This window comes from Arvicanthis niloticus, chromosome X, assembly GCF_011762505.2.
Source record: "Arvicanthis niloticus isolate mArvNil1 chromosome X, mArvNil1.pat.X, whole genome shotgun sequence".
NCBI lineage: Eukaryota > Metazoa > Chordata > Mammalia > Rodentia > Muridae > Arvicanthis > Arvicanthis niloticus.
In genome coordinates, this window is record NC_047679.1 from 55,895,598 (window position 1) to 55,920,780 (window position 25,183).

At 40.4% G+C, this 25,183-nt stretch overlaps 1 protein-coding gene across 3 annotated transcripts in view; it reads right to left on the reverse strand.

Annotated features, from left to right (window-relative positions):
* The window catches only part of Hdac8 (histone deacetylase 8), a 201,334-nt gene that overhangs the window by 55,825 nt on the left and 120,326 nt on the right, over positions 1-25,183 (reverse strand). Inside the window, exon 10 of one of the 3 annotated variants that reach the window (XM_076918842.1) lies at positions 4,210-4,415. The exons of the other annotated variants lie outside the window; for them this stretch is intronic. Coding sequence (XP_076774957.1) covers positions 4,365-4,415 — 51 coding nt within the window. The 3' untranslated portion in view covers positions 4,210-4,364. Of the gene's footprint in view, positions 1-4,209; positions 4,416-25,183 lie in introns of those variants that run through there. 3 annotated transcript variants of the gene reach the window in all.

Consider the following 25,183-nt stretch of genomic DNA (forward strand, 5'->3'; position numbering starts at 1 on the left):
GTGGGATGAACTTACTCAGGGTAGCTCTAGGGCTGAAAAAACTTATATTCTATGACCTCGTATTGTGGCCACTAGAAAGGTGTAGCTATACAGATTAGGCCTGAAAAGTGCCAGTCACGTAGCTGTTGCTAAGGTTTGAAACTGAAGAAGCACATTTTTGATACATTTCAGAGTCTGCAATGTTAAGACTCTCTGATAGGAATTTTCCCAAAGAGTCAATTCAGACACCCAATAAAAGGGTTACAAGTTGGACCTGCATATAATTTGCAAATGGTTTATGTTAAGCTACATTGTCTGTCATCTATTCCCTGGTGATTTTCAAGGCAAAAAATTTATTACTTCTCTAAAGGTTATTGCATAATTTATAAAAATAATAAAAATTTATCTTCTTCTTAAAAAGAGGCTAAGCATTACTGCGTTTCACTGTCAAGGCTGTTCAGTGCAGACAACTCAGATCTTTATTATTGCCAGATAAAATGTTTGATCAATCATATTTAGGTTCTACTGTAAAACTTAAAATGTGAGCTCTCCTTATCCATATTAGCTAAAATGACTGACATTCTTAGGACACCAAGCTTTATGTCACCCACACTAGGACTGGCCCATTCAAATGGCATTTTGTTTTTGGAATTCAACCATCTCCAGGCCCTCCAAATAGAAAGTGTTAGTGAGGACCGAAAGCAAAGGTGGCTTCCCCTGCTTCTCCCAAGCATGGCTAGGCTCCAGTGGCAGTCACTCTTCTTGAGAGCAGGGAAGGCAGGGGTGACAGAGAGCAGAACTGTGAACACCCGTTCCTAACTCCCAGGCGGAAGTTTGGCTTTGTAAGCTGATCCTTGACAGAGCAGTAATTTATAAATGGAAAGAGATATGGGTCTCATCATTCAGCAAGCATTTATTGAGGGCCTGCTATGTGCAAGACAGCAGATAAGCATCACAGCTTAATAAGGAGAACTTTCAAATCCACCAGGCCTTTTCTTGTCATTGCCTTAAAATATCATGTCGTGTATTTTAAAATGACAATGTAATCATGACAAGCAAATCCAAACTCGACACTAGTGCAACTTATATTTGCCTTCTCCCAGTGATGATAAAAAGAACTGCAGACTTTAATAAGTATTTGCCCACACTGTTCCACTGGCTTGGAATTTCTTTCCCTTTCTCCTGTCTGCCTCTTGAAATCCTACCTACTCTTTTCAGATAGAGTTCAAATAACATCTCCTTTGTGAACCTTTCTAACACCACTCTAAGAAAATGAATCATTCTCTTTTTCTAAACACAGAGCTCTTTGCATGTTCTCTACCCACATACTGCCTGTAGTTTGTTACCCTTTACTCTGAGCTACATAGAGTCTATAGGTAAGGGCAAACCTCTGACTTATCTTGGGATCCCCAACACAATGCCTGCGAGTGGCAGTAGTCTGTAAATGATTGGTGAAGTTGTCTGGTCAACATGAAAAAGACATCTATTAATATGTTACAGAGCATGTCAGAGTAACCTGACAAGGCCGTGCACATAGTATATGCTCAGTAAAGGCTGCTGGCTTTGAATGTAGTAAATATGCTATTTCTCTTAGGTCAAGGCTGCACACAAGACTTCTGGCTGTCCTTCTATATGGCACTACGGCAGCAGGCTCCAGCCTTATATGAATGTCTTTGCAAAGTTCCAGGTACAGACCATTACATGTGCCTGAAAGTATCACCCCTTCTGCCCTACCAGAGGGCATAAAATGGTCTACCGACAGTCACCTCTTTGGATAAATTTGCTTCAGAAGTGTCTTGTCTATTACTTTCAGATGAGAAAGAAATACACCAGAAGCCACCTGAAAGATCTGATAACTTTCAGAGGAACTGGTGGTCATTCTTACACTCTCCTTTCAACTGTAATGTGTATTCCAGCAAGACTCAGAGCACAGCAAAAGGCTCTAAGAAGAGCCAAAATGGAATACAATTTAAATTGTGCCTTGTCCTCAGAGAGTATAGTTCCTAACAGCTTAGAGTTAGGAATTTGCTGCTCATGAAGGCGCTATGTGGTAAAAATTTAAATAAGGCAAAATTTGTAAATATCATTTAATATCATAGGACTACATATATTTTGAATCATTGCCTTTCAGCATAGCCATTTGTAAAAGCCTACTGTTTTTGGAATGTGGGAAGTAAACCCCCTTTTCTAGTAGTTTGTATACAATATAAATGGATGTCTACTGGCACGCATTTTATAGCTTGAAAATTCTGCTTTTATAAGAAATACACCTATCTTGTTGCCCCGTTGGTATACAGTCACCAAAGCTCCTTTCTCCCAACACAGGCACAACAATACCTAACTAATCCTATATTTGCCAGAAACCCATTAGATGGGTACCAGACTTCCCAGAGCATTCTAGTTGGAAGTAACTGAGATGAAGGGCTGGGGGCACAGTTCAGTAGTGGCGTGCTTGCTCAGCAAGCACAAAGCCCCAGGTTTGATCCCTGACATGACAAAAAAGTAATTAGGGTGATCTTTGCCTTTCTGTTAAAAAAACCAGGATGTTTCACAATTCACAAACTACTGAGGGAGTTCTTATTTAGTATTGGTGGCTTAATGAATTAGGTACAAGGACACATCTAAATTCTGTTGAGTTTAGCTGAAACAAAGACTACGCCTTGCTTCCAAAATAACATGCTATTTGAACAGTAAAACCCTCCAGAGTCCAGAGATAAGCACAGTTTCTGAGCATAATCCACCCCCGCCCCCCTCACCCCACCCCCCTGCTTGCCTTGGTCAGCCTGCAGAGACATGGGTGAGAGGAGGACAATACCAATACAAATGGAACTGCATGCGAAGGAAGCAAAAGGAGGGCCAGAGCAGTGGGTGAAAAGTTAACTGACTCCACTTAGACCACCATATTAAAACCAGATGTGGCTAAACTGTTTGGATGAGAAAAACTGGTGTTACTGATAGCGTGAACAAACCCTTTGTGCTTTCCTCCCAATACAGTATCATTACAGGGTGCTGGAGGTGTCATTTTCTTTCATTCCACATGTAGCACATTCTCAACAACTTAAACCGTTTCTAATCTTGTGTAATTAGATAGGTCTCGCTACATCCCTCAGTTGAAGGATTTTATGAGCTTTCTTGTTCTGTCTCCCTTTTGTGACAGCTTCCTTGGAGCTGGAAACTAACATTTACTAACATTTCTTCCCTTCTGGCACCTGTCAGCTGGATGGGCTCTGGGAAAAGGAGGATCGGGAGGGAAGGAATGGAATGCCTACTCCCTGGTTGCCAGGCTTGGTATCATAGCCCTCTTTGTCTCTATGAGGGCTTGCTCTGCTCTGGAACGTGCTATCAAATATACATTCTAAATAAACAATGGGAGAGGGATGAATAAAATGATGAAGATCTTAATTTTTTATTTAACATAAACGTCAAGTTCCTTTATTTACTAAATGTGCAGCCTGGGTGAGGTGCGAGCCAGAGATGGAAGCTCTTTCATACAGCCCCACAGCGACCCACCCTACAAAGCGCTGAGGCTCAGCTCTTTGATCTCCCCAGCCAGTCACTCTGGGCAGAGCCCACCACTAGCTACAGCGACCCCAGAATGACTGCCTTCTCTTTCTTTTGGAGTAGAGTTTGAGGAGTCATCGGACATTTGACATCAGAATCAAAGGCTGTGTAAACACAAGGGCTTTTACTTCAATGCAGAAATAATAATCACCCTTTGGAATTGAAAGTTTTGCCTTCAAAAGGCTTTATGGCTTTCCCCCTACAAGGGCTTTTCTGGGGTCATTTCTTGACCATTCTGTGACGTCTTTGTGAGGTTGCTGACTGGCAAATGCTCTCCATGTGTCGACGGGAAAATACAGAATTAAGGCCGATTTATGCTTCTATGTTGTAGGACTTGTGCATGATTGATTATATGCAGGGCCTGACCTCTTACCACAAAATTCTGTGGTTTTTGTCCCATAATGAGAAAAGACAACTGAAGGAGTGCAGTATATAACAGAAATGCATGAGTGACAGGGCCACCTGACGTTCCCTAGTACTTTACAGTTTATAAATCGCTTTCAGAGTTGCCCTTTCATGGATAGGCAGTGTTCACTCCTATTTCACCAAAGCAACTGGATGGCAGAAATAAGAGCCTGAGTTGGCACTGACAGAGCCCTGGATTTCTCACGCCAGGGCGGGGCCACTGGGGTAAGCGCTGTGCCTTCCAGGAATAGTACTGGCCGCCTGAGAGAGACTCCTTGTAGATGGTCTGGATTGGAGATTAAGTTGGGTTCTCTTTGCATTCCATTTAGCAGTTTGCTCATGCTTTCACTACAGATCAGGCTCAGGAATTCCTCTGCCAGCTGAGAATCTGAATGTTGCTTTGGCTGTGAGACAGTATCTTATTTATTCTCATAAATCCATTCCCCCTCGTGTTCCTGATGACTTTCACCCTAAAATGGAAAAGGGGGATGGGAGGATGATGTGAACATTTGGGTGCTGGACTGAAGCCACCCTTGGCAGTTTTTGTTCATCTCGAAGACTCTCCCCAGCATTGACTATAGGCCAGTGACTCACCCAGAGTAACACGCAGTCCCTGTCGCCTTCATAAATTAGTTCATCAAAAGTGCTGCTGAGGAAACAGAGCAAGTGTAGTTCAAGGGTGAAAAGGAAGAGCTGCTTTAAACAACACTAGCCAATTTCCAAGGAGAGGATGAAGATGGGGCTGCAAGTGATTGAAAGTGGTTTGCACTTTTCAGGTTTCCTCTCCAGTTCTAAATTGGAGGCTTGAGCCTCTTATGTCCAAGGGAGCTTTGACATGAGGAAGTCAGTTCACCCTGGCCCTGCTCACTGTCTAACAATCCAAGGGCTTGGAGCAGTTACACAGCACAGCATCCTTGGCAGAGGGAGGGCAGTCCCAAATTGGAAAGGAAGAAAAACAAGAAGCAGCTGGCACAAATGATGTCTACTGCTACGGTACTCATCTATCCAGCTGTCCCTTTAGCATCACCGTTACTTCATCCCTCAGTGACCAAGCTAAGTTTGCCACAGAGGTCTCTTCTGGTCATGGCTGTGGTTGCCATGAAACAGAGGAAAAATGTAAAGATAAGAGAAGTCAGATGGGCACACACATCTGTAAAGACGTTTGCAGGTGTTCCTTTCTGGAAATGTACACAGGAGGAACAACACAGGAGGGTTCTGCACAGTGCCCAGAAGCCACTTGTCACAGGCAGCATGGAGGGTGCAGACAGGCTGCATTGGTTTGCAGGACAGTTTCACTTACACTTCTATTTATAGTCTCAAAACTAAATATGTAAATGGGAGTTCCTGATTAAAGAATGGCCATTTGGAGATGCGAATGGCTTTGTTTTTCTACATTTCTGGAGAGCCAGCTCAGCAATACTTTGAAGAGCTCTAATCAATAGAGAGGGGGTTAATTACTCACCAACCTGGAGACCAGGAGGGTGAATGTGCAAGCTGTTCTCCCCTCAGGTGGACTTAGAATTGTTGTCTGTTTAGGCTGAAAGGGACTACAAAGTGTATCCTAGTTAAACCCTGGAGAGAACTCTGGAAGAATTGAATGTTGTCTTGGGTCACATGAGCTAGTGGAAAATTCCATTACAAAACAAAACAAAACAAAACAAAACAAAACAAAACAAATGTCTCTGGTCCTTTAGGCCTAACAGTTTCTGCCCATCCTCCAGCCCTATACCTTTAGAGACCTCTAAAGCGACTCAGCATGTCAGAGTCTGTCCGGTTTTGCCTGTCCATTTCCATCACTATTCTATGACAACATTGGAAAGCTCAGTGCCTGAGTGCACCCTTGACCACTAGACAGGACATGATTATTCCTGTACTACCGAGCTTCCTGAAATATGTCCTATTTCTGCAGGCAATGGAAGGCAAATAGGAGAGCCCTGCACCCAGACCAACATAGCTTCTGGGACAGTACACAGCTGTTTAAAAGGCTTATTTTTATTTTTAAAAATAACTTTCTTTATAAAATCTTAATTTCCACAAAAGCTGTATAATGGCTACAGGTGTGGCTCACAAGTAATACATTTGGCTAGCATTCAATGGAGGCCAAGGTTCCATCTCCAGCAACCTGCCCTCACTCCTGCCCCATGCAATTGTATATCCTTCTAGTGTATGAGGTGCTGTTTTCATAGATACATTATTATAAAGTGATGAAACCAAGCTAAGGAACATACCCTCTGGGTTGGGAGGGGGTGAGGAGACATCAGTCAAAGGGTATGCATGTCAGGCAGGAGGAAGAAGCACCACGACTAACTTAACACGGACCCACTGTGTACTTGGAAATTGCCAGAGGGGCAGATATGAAATGTTTTCATCGTATTTTTTTGCAGGTTCCAATCTTCGAAGAAAAGAAGTCCCCTCCAGTTCTTATTTTAAGATATAATTGATATGCACAAATGCGTCCTATACATAAATCATATTTGCATGTAATTTTCTATACATAAACACTTAACATATATGTAAATTCTGGAGCCTAATAATAAGCAGCTGTAAAGCTACCATTGCCCTCACAGTCGACCAAATGTGAGCGGCTACACTGAGGCACCTTCCTCCACAAGCTACCCCCACCCCCACCCCACTGTTTTAAGTACCAAAGCTGGATGGTAATATCTGATAGAGGAAGTCCTATCTTACTGCTCTTCAAGAATGCTCTGGCTTTTCTTTGCATACCTATATAAAATTTAGAAGCAACTCATCAAATTCCATGAAAGGCCCTGTAAGATTTTTGATAGGAATTACAATAGCTATATTGATTGCTTTACACTATCTATTGATTGTAAAGGATAGCTTTACAATATTGAGTTTCTCTACCTCTGAACAGGACACAGCTTTTTATCTTGATAAAGTTTTATAATTTCCTCCACAAAGGATCTCTGGCACATATTTTGTTTGACTTATTCTTGACACCTTCTATTTTTACTGCTGTCGTAGTTTTAATTGCATTTTTGATTCTTGCTGCTTCTGTATAGACACGACACTGATCTTATATTCGCTCTGAAATGTGTATCAATCAGACTTTTCCATTTAGCTCTATTAACATTCCCCCCGGGCCCTGTGACTCTCTGTTGCTTATCCTGCTTCATTTCTCAGCAGCATGTGACATAGCTGACCACAGCCTCTTTGAAACACTTTTGTCACCTGGCTTCCAGAAGTGCACACGCTTGATTTACCCTCTTGGTGTCTGGTTTTAGTTCTTTCCATCTTCTTTGCTTGTTTTTATTTCTCCTCCAACATTTTGAGCTCAAACATCTCTTCTTTAGCTATACTTTGGTGATCTTATTCATCTCACAGTTTTAAAATTTATTCATATATTAGCTCTCAGTTTTATAATGCTAGTCCAACCACTGTCAGGAAACAGCTAGATAACTGTATTTTTCCCTTCTACCAACTTGACATTTCCAATTCAACATGCCCAAACTGAACTCTTTAACTTATCTTTTGAAACTATGCTTCACACAGTCTTCTCTCAGTTCCTGACTCCATAATTCCAGTTGCTCAGAACAAAAATCTTTGAGTCCTTACATTCCCTCAGCCCACACACAATATGTTAGAAAATCCTACTCACGCTACCTTTGAAATATATATGGATTCCTAGCGCTTCTCACAGTGTACTTCCACCATCCGAGTTCAAGCCATCATAATCTTTTATAAGTGGGTTTAGTAAGATATAATCTACACACCATAAACTCATCCATCCATCCATCCAGCCTGTTAGTGTATTTACAGAGTTATGTGAACACCATCATAACCTAATTAGAGAATATTTTGGTTTCCTCTAAAGGAAAGCAGTAGTCATTAACTCCTCATTGTTCCTTTCTCCACACCAAACGGCTTTAGGCACATCTCAATCTGTTGCTAAACAATGTGGTCTTTACGGACTGTGCTCCATTATTCTTTATTACCATTTTACAATTCTCCATTGTATAAATATAAAATACCACATTTTATTGATCCGCCGATCATTTCTGACATTTGGACTATCTCTACTTTTAAACTAATATGAACAGTGCTGCTGTGAACATTTGTGTACACATTTTTGTGTGGACATGTTTTCTATTATATTTTTTATTATTTAAAACAAATTTTAAATTTAAATATATTTTAATCATATTCTCCCCTCCCCCAAGTTCTTCCAGATCCTCTCTCCTCCCCTATCCACCCAAGTTTTTTCTCAATAAACAAAAATATAAGACCTAGGAAAACAAAATAAACCGTGCCCTGCTAAAGACAAAAAAAATTAAAACAATCCATAATCTACCAAAGTGTAACCAAATAAAGGCATTGCGCGTGCCCACGCGCGCGCGCGCGCACACACACACACACACACTGTGGAATCCATTATATGTTGGTCAACTACTCCTGAACATGAGGCCTGTCCTGGAATGGTTGATATATACAATGTCACTCTATTGAACAAAAAGGTTTTCCTTCTCCTAGCAGGTATAAGGGTGGTCCAGTTGTTAACCTTTACCCTTGTGGCTAGGTTTTCATTCATTCCCTTGTTAATTTTAGAAAACTATGACAAAATAACATATTACTCCAGAGTTAGACAACACAAACCAACAGAAGGAAAAGGGCCCAAGAGAAGGCACAAGAATCAGAGAACCACTCAGGAATCCATAAAAACACTAAACTGAAAACCATAATATATGTGCAGAGGACCTGTTGTAGACCTGTGCTGACCCTGTGCTTGCTGCTTTAGTCCTTGTGAGTTCATGTGACCGTTGCTCATGTTGATTTAGAGGGTCTTGTTTTCTTGGTGTCCTCATGTTTTCATTGGGTAAATATCTAGGAGTGGAATTGCTGAGTCACAGGTCTACCTTTTGGAAGAACTGCTACACTGTTTTGAAGTAGCTGTGATAGTATGTTACCATTTTCCAATGAGGCTGGCTCTCACTGGTTATTATTTGTCATTTTGATAGTATCCTATCTCATATGGGTTTGACACTAACAACTTTTCATGTTCTTGTTGGCCATTTGAATAGATTTGTTAAAATTCTTATTAAATTTGTTCATTCATTCATCGATACCTTGTTTGCATATGTGTATGTGCATGTGTGAGTGTGCCATGTTGCACATGTGGAGATAAAACACAAATGGTGGGTCGTGGTTCTTGTCTTGCACCATGTGGGTCCTCAAAGTTAACTCAGGTTGTAAGGCTTGGGGACAAGTGCATGCACATGGTTTATACACACACACACACCACACACAGACACACACGTATATGCAGGCAAAACACTCATAAAGCATAACATAAAAATAAGTTAATGTATAATAAATCTATCTCAGAAAAGCTTGGCAGCAAGTTACTTGCTAAGGCATCTCAATGGCCTCTCATTTTTTTGTGCTGTTATTATTAAGGTTTAGCTTTATGGTGCATTCTGGAGAATGTGCCATGTATACTTAAAACTGAGTGTTCTGTTTTCCAGTAAAGTATCCATCCATCCATCCATCCATAGACTTATACTACCTATTAGTAGGGCATTGAATTCTTAAATTATTGTTTGTCTCTTTCTTCATTCTTCTCTGTCCATTCGGTCAGTTTTTTATTAGGTTATCTTGAGGCTCCATTGTCAGGTATCTAAACGTGTTTTTGTTGTTATTTGTTTTTTTTTTTCAAGGATAGTCTTGTTTTGTAGCCCAGGTTGGCCTTCACTTGTGTTGCTAGTGGCTGAGTCTTCACAGTACTTAGATTACATATGTAATCATATGCAATATGATATAGTTCATGGGTGAACTATAATCATTTGCATGTTGATAAAAATAAATTCATGTTTGACCTTTTCTATTTTTGTGGTACCAGGGATGCACATAGGGTCTCATACATGCTAGACAAGGTCTCTGCCATTGAGTGACACTCCCAACATTTTTCATTTTCAAATTGAAGACAGGCTGGCCTTCAGAGTATAGCCCAGAATCTGTAATCCTCCTACCTTAGTTCCTAAAGTAGCTGAGATAACAATGCTTGTACCACCAGGCTTGGCTGGCTTTACCCTTTTACTATCACGAGCTTTTTTTTTTTTTTTTTTTTTTTTAATATTCCTAGAAATACTTTTCTATATTTTTCTATATTTTATTTTCCATATTTTTATTTTGTGAATTCAACATGTATTGTTTTTAGTAGTTGTTGCTTGCATAGTACATCATTTTTTGTCTGCCTTTTTTTCAATATATTTGTATCTTTTGGGTGAACTGCCAGATTGTCAGCAGTCTGACAATATTTGCCTTTGGGTTAGATAGTTCACCCACATTTAATTATTATTCAGTCTTTGCCATCTTGTTTACTCATGTGTATGTGAGTGGGTGGGTGCATATGGGTGGCCATGCATGTAGAGGCTAGAGAGCAACTTCAGGTATGATTTGTTAGGCACCATCAACCTTCGTTTTTGAGACATGGTCTTTCAGTGGCCTGGAGCTTCTGGAATAGGTAGGCTGGCTGTCTAATGAGCCGCAGGGATCCTCCTGTCTCTACCTCCCTGCTAACAGCTGTGCCTGGCTTTTTAAAACTATGTCCTGGGGATCGACCTCAGGTTCTCATGCTTGCATGGCAGTTCTTATCAGACTGAACCATTTCTCCAGTCCTAGGGACTGTTGTCTGCATTTTGATTTTTGTTTTGTATATGCAATTTGCCTTTTTGAGGTTTTGATTATCTCTTTATATTAGGTCGTTACTATATGTTTTTGAGTTTACTTTCATAATTTTTTTTTTCGAGACAGGGTTTTTCTGTGTAGCCTTGGCTGTCCTGGAACTCACTCTGTAGACCAGGCTGGCCTCGAACTCAGAAATCCGCCTGCCTCTGCCTCCCAAATGCTGGGAGTTTACTTTCATAATTTAAAGGTTAATTTTGAGTTAACTTTCTTCTTAGTGGCATTTTTTTTTAGGGCTCACAAGTAACATTTTAATTTACTAAAATGAACTTTAGATTTACGCTGCCTTAGTTTCAGTGAAACAGGCACTGTATATAACTTCATTGCACCTCCTCTTTTTGTAATTATTACTATATATACATCCACATGTCCATACTTATGTAAGTTCTAAACTGAACAAAATATTACTTCTTTATTACTTTATACAATTTTATGCTTTTTTAAAAGGCTGGAAGAAGAAAGGAGATGGAATATGTGTTCATTATACTAATATTCTTATTTACTCTTTGCTTGGTTTCCATTTTTTCCTCTGCATTCAAGTTACCATCTGGTATCATTTCCTTACTGAAATGGGGCTTTGCTCTTATTTCCTTTCTTTGTGCTATATAATTATTAATTATATTCTATTGCTCTGTTTATAATCTTAGAAATACACTTGTTTTATGCAATTAATTTTTAAATAAGTCAAGAGAGGAAAGGGGAAGAAATATGCAATTTGATTATCTTTTCATAGTAAGCACATGATTACCTGTAGTGGTGGTCTACGTTTTGCATATAGAATCACATTGCTACCTGGAGTTACCTGCTCGCATTCTGAAGAACTTCATTTAGTACTTTAAAAAAGAAGTTATCCTAGCAATGAATTCTGTTTTCTTGTAAACGGGGACTGCCTTTATCACTTTTACATTTTCTTGTTTTATTTTTTTCTTGTTCTTTTAATCAATGTAAAAATTACACAGTTTATGGGGGGTACAGTGCAATATTTCAAAACCACATATACAATCCTGGACTGATAAGACTGAATCTTAACTACTTAATTTGTTATATATTTGACACCTTCACCTTGCTATCTGTTAGTTCTTTATAAAACACACAGTACGTTACTGTTAATTATAACCATGTCATAGTACGTAGAGCATTGAGCCTTAATCTCATCTGGGACCTATATCTAAGGTTCTTACATCCCCCAACCTCTTTACTTCCTACCCTCTAGTAATTATATTTTAAGAAAATATTAAGTATTTTATTTTCATTTTTAAAAAGCATCTTAGGACATACTAGGTTTGATATGAGATTTTCACACATATTTTATCTTGATTTTTTTAGTCCTTATTCCAGCTCAGCCCCTCACCCCTGTTTTCATCCTTTTTCTCCTTCTACTTGGTGACTGCTGGTAGGCAAATGCTGACAAGGAAGAAGCAGAAGCAGCATAAGGTGGAGTCCAGAATGAGCAGACCACGTTTTAAAAATTCTACACCTAAGAGGAAACATGTAATATTTGTTTTTATGTATCTAGCTCACTTCATATAATGTCTTCCAAGCCCACCTCATTTTGATGTAAATAATAGAATTAAATAATTTTTGTAGCTGAATAATAGTTTATTATGTATAATATAAAAATATATATGGTAAAAGTATCTCTGCTGTGTTGATTTAATTTTCTTTGGGTATATGTGCAGAAATAGGTATTGAGATTGTTAATTTAATAGATTTATTTATATACAGACATTGTTAGATTTTTAGTTTTATTTTGACTATGGAATGTCCATAATATTTCCCTATAAGAATTGTATTAATTCACATTTCTACTATTAGCCACAAGAATTTTGCTTTCTCCAAACTCTAGCTAGCATTTGTTGTATTTCTTTTTTGATGTTAGCCATCCTGACTGGGGTAAAGTGATATCTCCTTTATTTAATAGTTGGTTTTAAAATCAGGTGTATATGTGTGTGTAGCTGTGTGTGCATATGCATGCACATGCACTTGTGCAAGTACACTTATGAACACAGGTGTGCCCATAAAGGCCAGAAGTGTTAGATGCCCTAGAACTGGAGTTCTATGCATTGTGAGTCACTTGACTGCTGGGAACTGAATGTGGGTTTTCTAATGTATGCTTCTAACTAGTGAACATCTCTCCAGCATACCTCATTAACAGCAAATGATGTAAGTTTTCACATACTTCTTGGCCATTTGTATTTTTTCTTTTAAGAATATCTATTCTGATAATTGGCCTACTTTAAACTGGGATCTTCTGGGTTTTCTATTGTTGAGTTCCATAAATAGCCTAGATTTAATCTTTTGTTGTATCAACTATTTTGCAGTTTCCCTCTTTGTCTCTTTACTATCTCAATCATGTCCTTGGCTGTGCAGAAACTTCTTGGTGGAATATAATCTTATCTGTCTTATTTTTGCCTTTGTTGCTCGTGCTTTGGGGTGCCTCCTGCCCCCATTATTTCCTTATACCAATGGTCCTTAAGTGTTTTCTTTTTTTTTTCTAGTACTTTCTTCACAGTTTCAGGTCTTACACTCTCTCTTTATGCCATATTGAATTCATTTATTTGTGGAGGGAGAACAACAGGGGCCAATGTTCAGTCTTTTGCATAGGGATATCCAGTTTTTATAGTAGTGTTTACTGAAGAGTCACCATTTCTCCAGTGCGTATTTTGATGCCTTTGTCAAACATCAGCAGTCTACAGGTACATGGCTGTCTTTTTTGGACTTCTAGTCTGTTGCACTGTTTTATCTACTGTAGTTTTGTGCCTCTCATATATTGTCTTGGCTACCACAGCCTTAAGGTGTGTCTGGAGATCATGCCTTCAGCTTTGTTTGTACTTCAAGTTGCCTTGGCTGCTTACATTCTTTGTATTTCTAGATGAATTTTAGGTTTTTTTTTTTTGAGGGGGGCAGTGGGTATTTCTGTAAAGAATGCTACAAGTATTCTGATCACTGAATCTGTGAATTGTTCAGGCATTACCATTTTATTCTATTGTAATTATTGTGTTTGTCTGTGTGTGGGCATAGGCATTTAGTGGCACATATGTGGAGGTCAGGGTACAACTTGCAGGAGTCAGTTCTCTCTACCATATGGATTCCAAGTAGTGAACTCGGGCTGTCAGGCTTGGTGGCAAGTGCCTTTGCCCACTGAGCCATCTCACCTGCCTAAGGGCATTTTTAATATTACTGATTCTTTTAATCCATGAGCAGTGAAGTTTTTCACTTTTTAAATGTCTTCTTCAATCACTCTGTCTTTTTAATCAGTGTTTGTAATATCAACTTAGAGGTTTTTCATTTTCTTGGTGAAACTTATTTGTAGGCATTTTATTTCTTGTTACTACTAAGAATGGGATGGCTGTCTTGTTCTTTCTTAGCAAGTTTGTTATTGGTGAGCAAAAATGCCACTTCTTTTTCTATATTGATTTTTGTATAGTTCTTAAGATTACCAAATTTATTGAACAGTTTTGAAGATTTTTGTGGAATCTTTACATTTTCCTGTATATAGAATCATGTCATCTGAAAATAGATTTTTTTCAAGACACGGTTTCTCTGTGTGGTCCTCAATGTCCTGGAAGAGCAGAGTAGCCTGCATCTCACTGCCTCCCCAGTGATGGGATTAAAGGCATGCCACACCACATCTGGCTTGAATAATATTTTTTTTATTTGCATGTCTTTATTTTTGTGTAAATGGTATGGCTAGTGCTCCCTTCTATTTTATAAAGGTATTTTTCTAGATAGTTCTTGGTGTCTTTTAAATTCTTAAAATATTTATGTGTATGTGTGTGGACACCTGAGTGATTAAGTGTGTGTGTGTGTGTATGTACCACATGCATGCAGAAGCCCTTAGAAGTTAGAAAAGGGTGTCAGATCCATCCATGGAACTGGAGTTATAGGGGTCATGGGCCACCATGTAGGTTCTCAGCACAGAACCCAGATCTTCTCCATCGGCAGCATGTAATCTTAACTCCTAAGCCATCTCACTAGCCCCTGGTGCATTAAGATATAAACTTAAAAAAAAAGAGCCTGTATTGTGTCTGATGAGAAGTCAACTGCTAATGTTCATGGGGTTCCCTTATATGTGATGGGGTTTTTTGTCCCTTCTTGTTTTTGAGGTTGTCTTTTGCTTTTCAGTATTTTACTACATGTCTCCTGGGTATGACCTTTGTTTACCTTACTTGGAATTAACTGAACCTGGGCATGTAGATAAGTATCTTTACCGAATGTGAAAAGGCTTCAGCAATTATTCCTTTGACTATCTTTCTTTGTCCTTTTTACGTTCTTTCCAGTACTCTACTTACGCACACTGATGTGCTTAATTTTACCCCACGTTTCTTTAAGCCTGTTTATCTTCATTCTTTTCACTGTCTTCAGATTGCATAATCTCTAGTCATATATCACATTGTCTGATTTATTCTCCTGCCAGGTCTAATCTACTGTCAACTCCTATCTAGTCAATTTTGCAATTTAATTATTGAACTTCTCCCTCAAGAGTATCTATTTGGATGTAGGTGGCACACACCTGCCATCACTGTCCTTAGGAGGCCGAGGAAGACTGCTGCCTAGGCTTTTCTAGGCCATCCTAGGCTATATAGCAAAATCCTGTTCCCTCCCAGAAAGAAAGAAAGAAAGAAAGAAAGAAAGAAAGAAAGAAAGAAAGAAAGAAAGAAAGAAAGAAAAGAGAAAAGAAAGAAAGGAAAGAAGGAAAGAAAGAAAGAGGGAGGGAGGAAGAAAGGAAGACAAAACAAATGCAATGTATGTAGTTCCTTTTTTCTTTACATTTTCTGTTGCCATCCTATCTTCTGTAATGCCGATTTTTTTCTACAATAGGTCTTGCCATGTAATGCAGACTAACTTTAAACTCATGATCCTCCCACCCCACCCTACTGAATGCAGGGATTAGATGTATGTAACATCATATCTGTGAGAGAAGCCTGTCTCTTGCCTTATTTCCTTAAGTATTTCTACCTTTATTTAGTTCTTTGAGTACTATGAAATATTTAACTCTCTGAGCTCCTTTAAGAATAGAATTTACTGAATGCTCCCTATTTTTTTTTTTTTTTTTTGGTACGTCATAATTTTTGTTGAAACTTGGATGTATTGGAACTTCGGTTGGTACTTTTATCCACCTTGTACCAGAGACCTAGCTGCTGTTAACTTCTCAGTCATTTGGTTGTTTACTGATCTGAATGAATTTCTTCGGTGAAGTCTATCCTCCCTGCAGTGTGAAGCCACTGATGTCCCCGCTGAGGTCTGCCCTCTTGTTTATCCTTCTTTTAACTCTTGGGTTGCACAAGCTACTTACAAAGGCTGTGTTTGAGCCACCGAAGCCAGAGTTTTATGGTTTAGCACTGATGGTTCTGGTTTGGTGTTTACTATCACAGTTCAGGAGTTTATATTGTTTGCTCCCTATTCATCCAGAAATTAGGAGTTTGGCAGTTTCCTCTTTGATAGCTTTGGAGGATGAAAAGCCTTGGGGGCTGAGTGTAGTCCTCCAGACTATCAGGGGTGAGCTTGATTTTTATTTTAAGCTTGGTTTCCCTGGAGTCCCCTTGGGCTAGAGCAGGTTATTATTCAGTCAATGTTTAGCCAGAACTGCATCATCAAACCTCTTGTGTCCATGATACATTTCCCCTGTGTTGATAGGTCAGTGTGCAGTTCAGGGAATGCTTGAGTCTGCCCTAAGGCCTGAGCTGATTGCTGCTGAGTGGGTGTAGCCTAACTTAACTCCTAGAGTTTACTGATACCAGGAGGCCTCTTTGTTGTCTTTTCCTCTGGTTCTCGCTACAAAAATGGCTGTTATGCTGTTTTATTTGCATCATAGAACTACTAGCTTTTGTCCTCTTAAACTTTCTTTACCAAACTTTCCTTTACAAAATACCATCCTTAGACACAGAATGCCCCAGTCCTCATCCCGAATGTCCAGACCCTCAAACACATCTAGTGGTTCACTGTCTTTATGGTCATCCTTTGTCCTGTGGGCAGAACTCCCATGTTACTGCTCGGAGTTGGGGAGAGCACCTCATTTTTCCATCAGTGACATCCTATATCCACGTGAGCACAGAAGGGTGTCAGCTCCTGCCTGGTCTTCTTGATATGCTCTTCCTTGTGTGCAATCTCTGCCTGTGAGTGAGCTGCGCTTAGAATAGTCAGGGCCTTTACACTGTCAATCTACAATGCCTAGAGCAGAGCTTGTGCCCTTCATGTGGAATGTGGGTAGAGAGGGAGACGAGGCCCTCTTGACTACATGACTTCTTGTCACATAGCTTCTGCAAAGGATCGGGAAAGATGAGAGATGCCAGCTACCTGCAATTTTTGAGTGAAATCAGATGTAATCTGGGAACAGGGTAGGGGGCCTCTGTCTCTTGGCTCTTCTTGCTCAGAACAGTATGTTTAGGGTAGGACTTCTGGAGTGTAGAGCTGGGGGATTTGTGTTGAGGGAATGGGTCCTAGCTCAGGTATCTCAGACTACCATTGTCCTTTCTGAGATTCTGTAGAGTTTTCTGGAAGTACTGGCTTGCCCATTGCTATATGCCTTTGGAACACTTTCTGGAGATTTTAAATAATTGGGCTGTATTTATTTATTTGTTTGTTTATCTATTTACTTGTTTAGTCTCTGTTGTTTTTAGCAATTATCACCAGTTGTATTGCTGTTTTGGAGCAGTTCTTCAGAGGTCCTACCTTTCCATTCTGAAAATATTTCACATAGACTTGGAAACAGCTCCACCCACCCCCCCCCCCCCATCTCTTCTTTTCGTTATTATTCTCTCATTGTCCCCAAGGAAATCCCAGGATCCTGACTCTCAATATGGGGAATTTAGGTCTTACTTGTCTGCACTGTTTCTTTTTCAGACATATAGATGCCATCCAAAACACTTCTGGTATCTTCTTAACTGTTGTGGCTTGCTGAATTTGAAACAAGTTCAGTATCATTTCCTTTAGGGATTACCTCATCCTTTGGTGCTTGAGAAACAGAACAAGCAACACCTGTCCTCATCTGACCCCCTCGGATATATTTTTCCTTTTTTATTTATTCCCTAAAGTGTACTTATTTCTTAAAATTAATTTTTTATACTTACTGTATTTACTGGTCATAAGTGCCCTGCCTGTGTGTATGTACGCTCACATGTGTGCCTGGTGCCCTCAAATATCAGAAGAAGATGTTAGGTCTTCTGGAACTGGAGTTATGGATGACAGTAAGCCACCATGTGGGTGCTGGGAGTTGAATCTGGATCCTCTGAAAGAGCAGTAAGAAGTGCTCTGAGTCATTTATCCAGTCCTCCAATAATTTTTCAGCCAAGAAATTTTGGATTTCAACCAGAAAGCCATTCTCCTGAATAGTGAGGTTGATGGGGGAAGTAAGCACACACAGACGTCTTGTAACAAAGACCAGCATAACACCCTTGAACACGTTCTGAATAGGATTGCAGGTGGTCCATACAGGAGCCAGTTTCATTCTGTTTCCCCATCATTCGTCAACGTCTTTTTTTTTTTTTCTTTCTGAGGAGGAAGGTCAGATCTACAGTCATGTGACTGAAGTCCTTCTGGAGGGATTCTCTGGGCCCTTCATAACAAGAGTTAGAGTCCTGTCAACATTTTCTGTGTGCTGTTCAGATGGCTTTCACTTTTGCTCTTCCAATGTCTCCTCCTGGAAGCCAGGGTGAGCATGCTTGTATCTCCAGTCCTGTCAAATTCATTCACACTTTCCATTTTTCCTTCAGAATAAAATCTCAAGCTTAAAAAATGGTCTTAAAGGCCCAACACCTGTCTCAGTTAAGCCTGTCATTCACTCGAGGAGCTCCAGACACTCGCCTCCTCCTCTATCCCTCAAGACACTCCAATAATATCTTTGTGTGGTTTGACTATTAAGATTATATTAATCTTATCAAATGAACTGGGAAGTGCTCCATTTTTTCTTATTATTTAAAATAATTTTTGTTAAGACTGGAATTAATTCTCCTTTGACTATTTGGTTAAGTGATCTATACATACTTATAAAAATATTTTAGATTATTGACTGAACTTTCTAATTTTGAGGTGAAAAAAAAAAGACCAGGCCTCAAAATTGCTAACAGTGGAAGCTGCCCCTGAGCCCCTGACCCTCCTGTCTGGGTCTCCTAAGTGCTGGGACTCTGACATGTGCCACATGTGCTGCTGCTGACTGAATTTTGGTGGTTATGCATGTTTTCTATTTCTTCGTGAATCAGTTTGCTAGTTACTGTTTCTAGGAATGTGTTCATTTGGTTATACTTGTATGTGCTTATGTGCTCACATAGATACATATGTGCATGTGGAGAGCCAAGAGTGACTGACGTAAGGTGTTTTCCTCAATAGTTCTCCACCTTACCTTTTGAGATGAGGTTTCTTACTGAACCTGGAGCATGATGATATGACTAAATGGACCAACAAGACCAGCCAGCTTGTCTCTTTAGTGAGCACTGGCATTATGGGTGCTCAGCTTTGACATGGGTGCTAGAGACTGAACTTATGTCCTTGTGTTTGTATAGCCAGCACTTGGCCCACTGAGCCATCTCCTCAACCCCATTTTGAAAGTTTATTTACTTTCTCTTATTAAATTTATTATCTACCACACCTATAGCAACTTTCTTCCTTTTTAGCGACGTGTTTTAGGCCTCATCTTTTTCTTGATCAACATTTCCTGGGATTTGTCAAATTCTTCATTACTTAAAACTTTTTAGGATGAGAACGACAGACTTTCATATACAGGATGGCTGGTCTAGTGGTTGAGGAGCCACAGGGAAGCTAAGAAACTGGAGGCAAGGGCTGTATTAAAATGGGAAACAAGAGCAGAAGGAAGGGCTGGGTAGAGAGAGCTAGCAGAGGAAGTACTGTGAAGTCACTGCATCAAGTCTGGATTTCCATTTGAACAAGCAGGGAGTTGCTGGAGCATTATTAGAAGCATGGTGGGAATGATGCCATTGCAGATGACCTGCATGGCAAGGCTCCAAGGGGAGAGAGGCCCAGCTAGCAGGCAGTTACAGATTCCTAGAGCACACTGGACATGGCAGGACAAGGCAGTACAGGACAAATGGAAGTGGTTTGACTTGGTGAGTGATTCCATACAGGGGAAGACACAAAAGCAACACAGCTGCTACAAGCAGAGTAGATGTGGAGAACAAGGAGACTACAGGTTAGAAAATCAAGGTTAAATCACAGTACAAATATTATCTTTTGTCAGTGGAAATGGCAGTCCACACTAGCAATTCTGTCTCTTGGGAGGCAGGGACAGAGTTGCAACAAACTAGCCCTGGTCTACATAGTGAGTTCAAGGCCTCATGAGATGCTGAATGACAGCCTGTCTCAAAAATACAAATAAAAAACATCAATAAAGCACTGGGGCACTGGTGGCTCAAGCCTTCAATCTCAGCACTTGGAAGGCAAAGAGGCAAGTGGATCTCTGTTAGTTCAAGGCCAGCCTGGTCTACATAGCAAGTTTCAGGGCAGTGAGTGCTACATAGAGAAACTTTGTCTCAAAGAAACGATAGGAGGAAGGAGGAGGAGGAGGAGAAGGAAGAGGAAAAGAAAAATCTCAAACTAACAAGCAAGGCAATTCAAAATGTTTTTTTGTCAATCTCAATGCACAGGATCAACTCCCCTAAACAATATAACAAAGAGGCTACCCGTTCAAATGATCAACAAGTCTGTCAACTAGCAAAATGTCTTTTGAATTGCTTTCCCTGCCTCCACTCCATTGTGTCTGTCTGTCTGTCTATCTGTCTCTGTCTCTGTCTCCCCCCCCTCCCCCCGTGTACGTATAAATACTGTAAGACTACAATGGGATTGGGCTGGGGATCTAGTCGAGGATAAAAGTCCTTGCCCAGCATGCAAAGGGCCCTAGGTTCAACCCCAGAATAAAAATAAAGAAAATTAAAGGGAACTGGGGCTGAGCCAGCTGATAAAGTGTTTGTGGAAGCCTAACAACCTGAACTTGGATTGCAGCATCCGTGGTAAAGGAGGCTGTGGCAGCTAGAGCAGGCCTGTAATTCCAGTGGTGGCAAACTGAAGGAGGCAGATCCCTCCCTGTAGCTCCTTTCCTTAGTCCAGCTGCATCACTGAGCTCCATGTTCAGTGAGAAACCCCATATCAAAACCTAAGGTAGAGAGTGATGTATGGAGGCACCTAACAATGACCTCTGCCTCCACATGTATGGGCACATGTGTACACACTTGTATACACACACACACACACACATACACACACACACACAATCAAAAAGCTGGAACTGGAAACTGTCTATTGACTGGTAACACCATAATTGTCATAATGAGGACAACACACAGTTCACGTACTTGAGTGACCTAGCATAAACCAGAGCTGAGCTACCAGGCACACACAATTATAAACAATGCCTACATTTCAATGATAGTAATATACTTCATTTCTTACAAGTATTCATTTGTGTGTATTCATAATGTATCATGGGGGTGTATGTAGATGGAGATCAGACAATAACTTGTGGGAATCAGTTCTCTCCTTGCACTGTGTAGGTCCCAGAGACTGAACAGAGGTCATCAGGTTTCATTATTTTTTTAAGTACTGTAAAACAGTATGCTAGCAGGGTGTGGTGGCACCTATCTGTAAACCCAGTGGCTGAGATAGGATAATAGCAGGAAATTTGAGACCAGGCTAGGCTACATAGTGAGTACCAGGTCAGCTGGGGTTATATAGCAAGACCTTGTTTCAAAACCACAAGAGTAAAATCAAAGCAAAGCACGGACAGAGGGCTGTGCTGCAGCTTCCTCATCTGCCTCATGTTTATTGAATCTGTCAACTGTACCAAGAGGCCATGTGGAGTGTTTGACCTATACCAACCAGGTTTGTCTAAGTACCTTCTATATAGTGTTTTCAGTCCTGAGATCACCTAACGGCTCACCACTCAGTGTGGATCTCCATTGTTGATACCTATTACTCCTTTGCTGAAAAACTCCCTGGTTCCAGTACAGTAGGAGTCAGACTGCTGCTACTCATTCTCCCATCCTATATGGCCTGCGCTTGTTGAGGCTTCCTCCTGTCTCCTTGAGCTTATCCCACCCATCCTCCTTGCTCCATGATATGCACACCCGCATGGGCATCTTTCCCTTTGCTGGAGCGTACCTGGCTCTTTTCACACTATTCCCTCTGACTGGAATTTATCTCTTTGTTAGCGTTCTTCACATCTTTCATAATTCAGGCCTCTCCTTGACTTCCCCACAGAGATTCTTTTTTTTTTTTTTTTTTTTTTTTTTTTTTTTTTTTTTTTTTTTTTTTTTTTTGGTTTTTCGAGACAGGGTTTCTCTGTGTAGCCCTGGCTGTCCTGGAACTCACTCTGTAGACCAGGCTGGCCTTGAACTCAGAAATCCGCCTGCCTCTGCCTCCCAAGTGCTGGGATTAAAGGCGTGCACCACCACCACTGCCTGGCTCCACAGAGATTCTTAATCTCCATATCATCTGTTTATTTCCTTCTTAGCACTTATTGCAGTGTATAATTATTTTATTGTGCTTATTATAAAATTTCTATTAGATTTACAAGCTTCTTTCTTGTTGTTTTAGACAGGGTCTTATATAGTACACGTTGGCCTACAAACTCTCTTTGTAGCTGAGGGTGACCTTGAACTTCTGATCTTCCCAAGTACTGGGGTATGGGTGTGTGGACCACACTGGTTTTAATGTTGTGTTGGGGATCATCCCCAACCATAGATTGACAAATTCTGTAAGGTAGTGGCAATTTGTTGACTGTGGCATTTTTAGTACTGTGGTGAAACAAATGTGTAGGATTGCAGACAGTAGCCAGAGGACACAGAGACATTGCAGAGGTTAGGGTCAGTGGGATTCAGCTCAGATCCCCAGAGATCTGTTTAGCCTTACTGTGTGCTAAGCTCTATGCTGGCACTGACTGTGGACAACAGAAAGATGAACAAGTTTACACTTCAACAGTTTGCATTCAAGAAGCCAGAAAAAAAGAGATAAGGATGTAACAGATGATAATAAAAGGCGGAATTTAATCAAACAAAGGCCTCTGAGGCAGGGGTTTAGGAAAAGCTTGAAGGAAATTTACTCTGACCTTGAAGTCAACAAGTCTCAGTCCACAATGAAGGAAGAGCACAGACAGTCCCTGCTGTTCTTCCTCACAAAGTACTTCATAAAGTGAAGGACGAAAGCAAAACATTTGAGATGACCTTGAAGGTACTGTGTTTAAGGGGAAACGAAGGGACTTGGGATGTTTGGCTTTGCCGTGTACTAGTTGGGAGACCATGGACATTTTTTTTCTTTTTTTTTTTTTTTTTTTTTTTTTTACAAATGGTTGCTGAAGGCCTACTATGTGCCAAGTACTTTATGTATGTGGTTCTACTGAATCATTACTCCTCCTAAGCTTTAGTGTCCTGTCTCTGAAAATTAGTTGCTTAGATTTCTGGTTCAGACTTGCAGCGATTTCTTTCTGCCCCTGAGCAGGATGCACACTTCTGCAGGAAACCAACAGACTGGCTTTTGGTGATCACATAAAGGCACATGACGATACTGTGACTCCTCATGAGATGGGGAAGGTAAGTAAAAGTGTTGATGTACTGAAGCTTGAGTTTCTTTGGGGCACGGTGGTGGTATGAGTCCTGCATGTGTACTGGGACGTGGAAATGTTAAAGTGTCAAGAATGAGAAAGGAAAGTGTTACTCCAGTGTAGGAAAGGGTAATGTGAGATAATGTTTGCGATGACGAGTGAAGTGACATAGGTGGAGGAGAACAGACGTGTTAGTTAGCCTGTTTCCAGAGATGGCCATGGAAATAATAAGATGACAAATGGGAGAGAAATATGTGGCAGCAAAACCATAGAGCAGGGACCTGGAGAGATGGGGCAGTGGTAAAGAGCTCACTGTGTTCCTGCAGAGGACCTGAGTTTGGTTCCCAGAACACACAGAGGATGCCGATTCCTACTTATAACTAATTGTAGCTCCAGAAGATACTGAGCCTCTAACCTCTGTGGGCACCTGCACTCGTGCACATGAATACACACACAGACATATACACATTATACACACACACACACACACACACACACACACACACACACAAAACCCTAAACCCTAAACCTAATAAAAAAAACCAATCTTTGAAGCCAAACTCCAGACAGCAGAACATCCCGAGTTTCTTCCAGTGCCGATCTCCCATGAAGACTGGCCTGGAACAGTTACTGGCTCTACTCACTACATTACAGCAAAAGCAGTCCCTTACATTTGTTCCGTGCTTTTAACTTTCAAAGTAGTTTCAGAGAAATTACCTAATTTTATCATTTTATCTATTATACCTTCTTTAGCTCACACCACTTGCAAAATACATTTGTAGAGCAGTGATATTCTGAGTATGTTAGAAAAAAACAACTGTCTATGGCAGGGTCATGGCAAAAAAGAGCAAAGTAAGGACACAAAGGTAGTCATAGTCGCTGATGTAGCAGGGTGACCTCAGATTTTGCAGAAAGGCCTAGAATGACTGGGAGTATAAAAAAAACCCCACCCCCCCAAGAACTCACTTTGGCTACAGCTGTGCTGGTTCTGGAGCCTTAGGAAACCCCCATAGGTAATACACTGCTCAGGGTGGACCTGCAGCACTAGTGTGGACTTGAAGAAGCTGCAATCTAATCAGCTTACAGGAAACTGCTGAAGAGTAGCATGTTACAGAGAGGTGGTGGTGGACAAATGGTTTGAAAAATAATTAGATAGTTAACATATGTCACTGTTTGTTCAGGCAGAAGCACAGGCAGGGATGAGGGAAGGAAGCCCACTTCTCCCTCTGTCTTTCTCCATCAGAGCAGTGGCTGGACAGCAAGGAGAGCTAGGCAGACCAGGTAACCATGCATATGGTGGTCCCTAAGCAGGTAGATGCCATTAAGAAGCAGACGTCTGTTTTTATACATGTGCTTTGTCATTCTTCTTCAATTCTGAGTCTATGATCATCAAATAACTTCATTTTCTAACTTCCTTAGTCCTGGGGAAGAAATGTCCCAAGAGGAATTAAGAAAAGTAAAAGAAACAGCATAACAAATGCCTACTTCTTTCTTTTACTAATTTCTTGATGGATATCTAACTGCTCCGGTGCTATGCACTAAAACGCGTTCCTTCATTGAACTGCTTTTGGACCTTAGTCAAAATCCAGTTCAACTATGTTTATTGTAAGTCTATTCCTGGGATCTTTTATTCTGTTCTTTTAATGTGTCTATTTCCTTGAATACCACACAATCCTCATTACTGTACTTATCTATTAAGTCTCAAAATTGGTAGACAAGTGTTTCAGCTTCTCTAGCTCCGTTGTTTTTCCAAATGAATTTTAGTATAATTTTGTCTATATCTTTAAAAAGTCATGTGAGACTTGTCAGCAGCTGTGTTAAATCCATGCATAAAATCAGAGAACAAACTTCTTTAGTGTACTGACTTCCAATAGATGACTGGCCTACATATCTTCATGTAGTTAGACCTTCATTGATTCCTGTCATCAGCTTGGTTGAGTTTTCTGCACACAAACCTAGTACCTGTTTGCTGAGATTCATTTGTACTGCTAA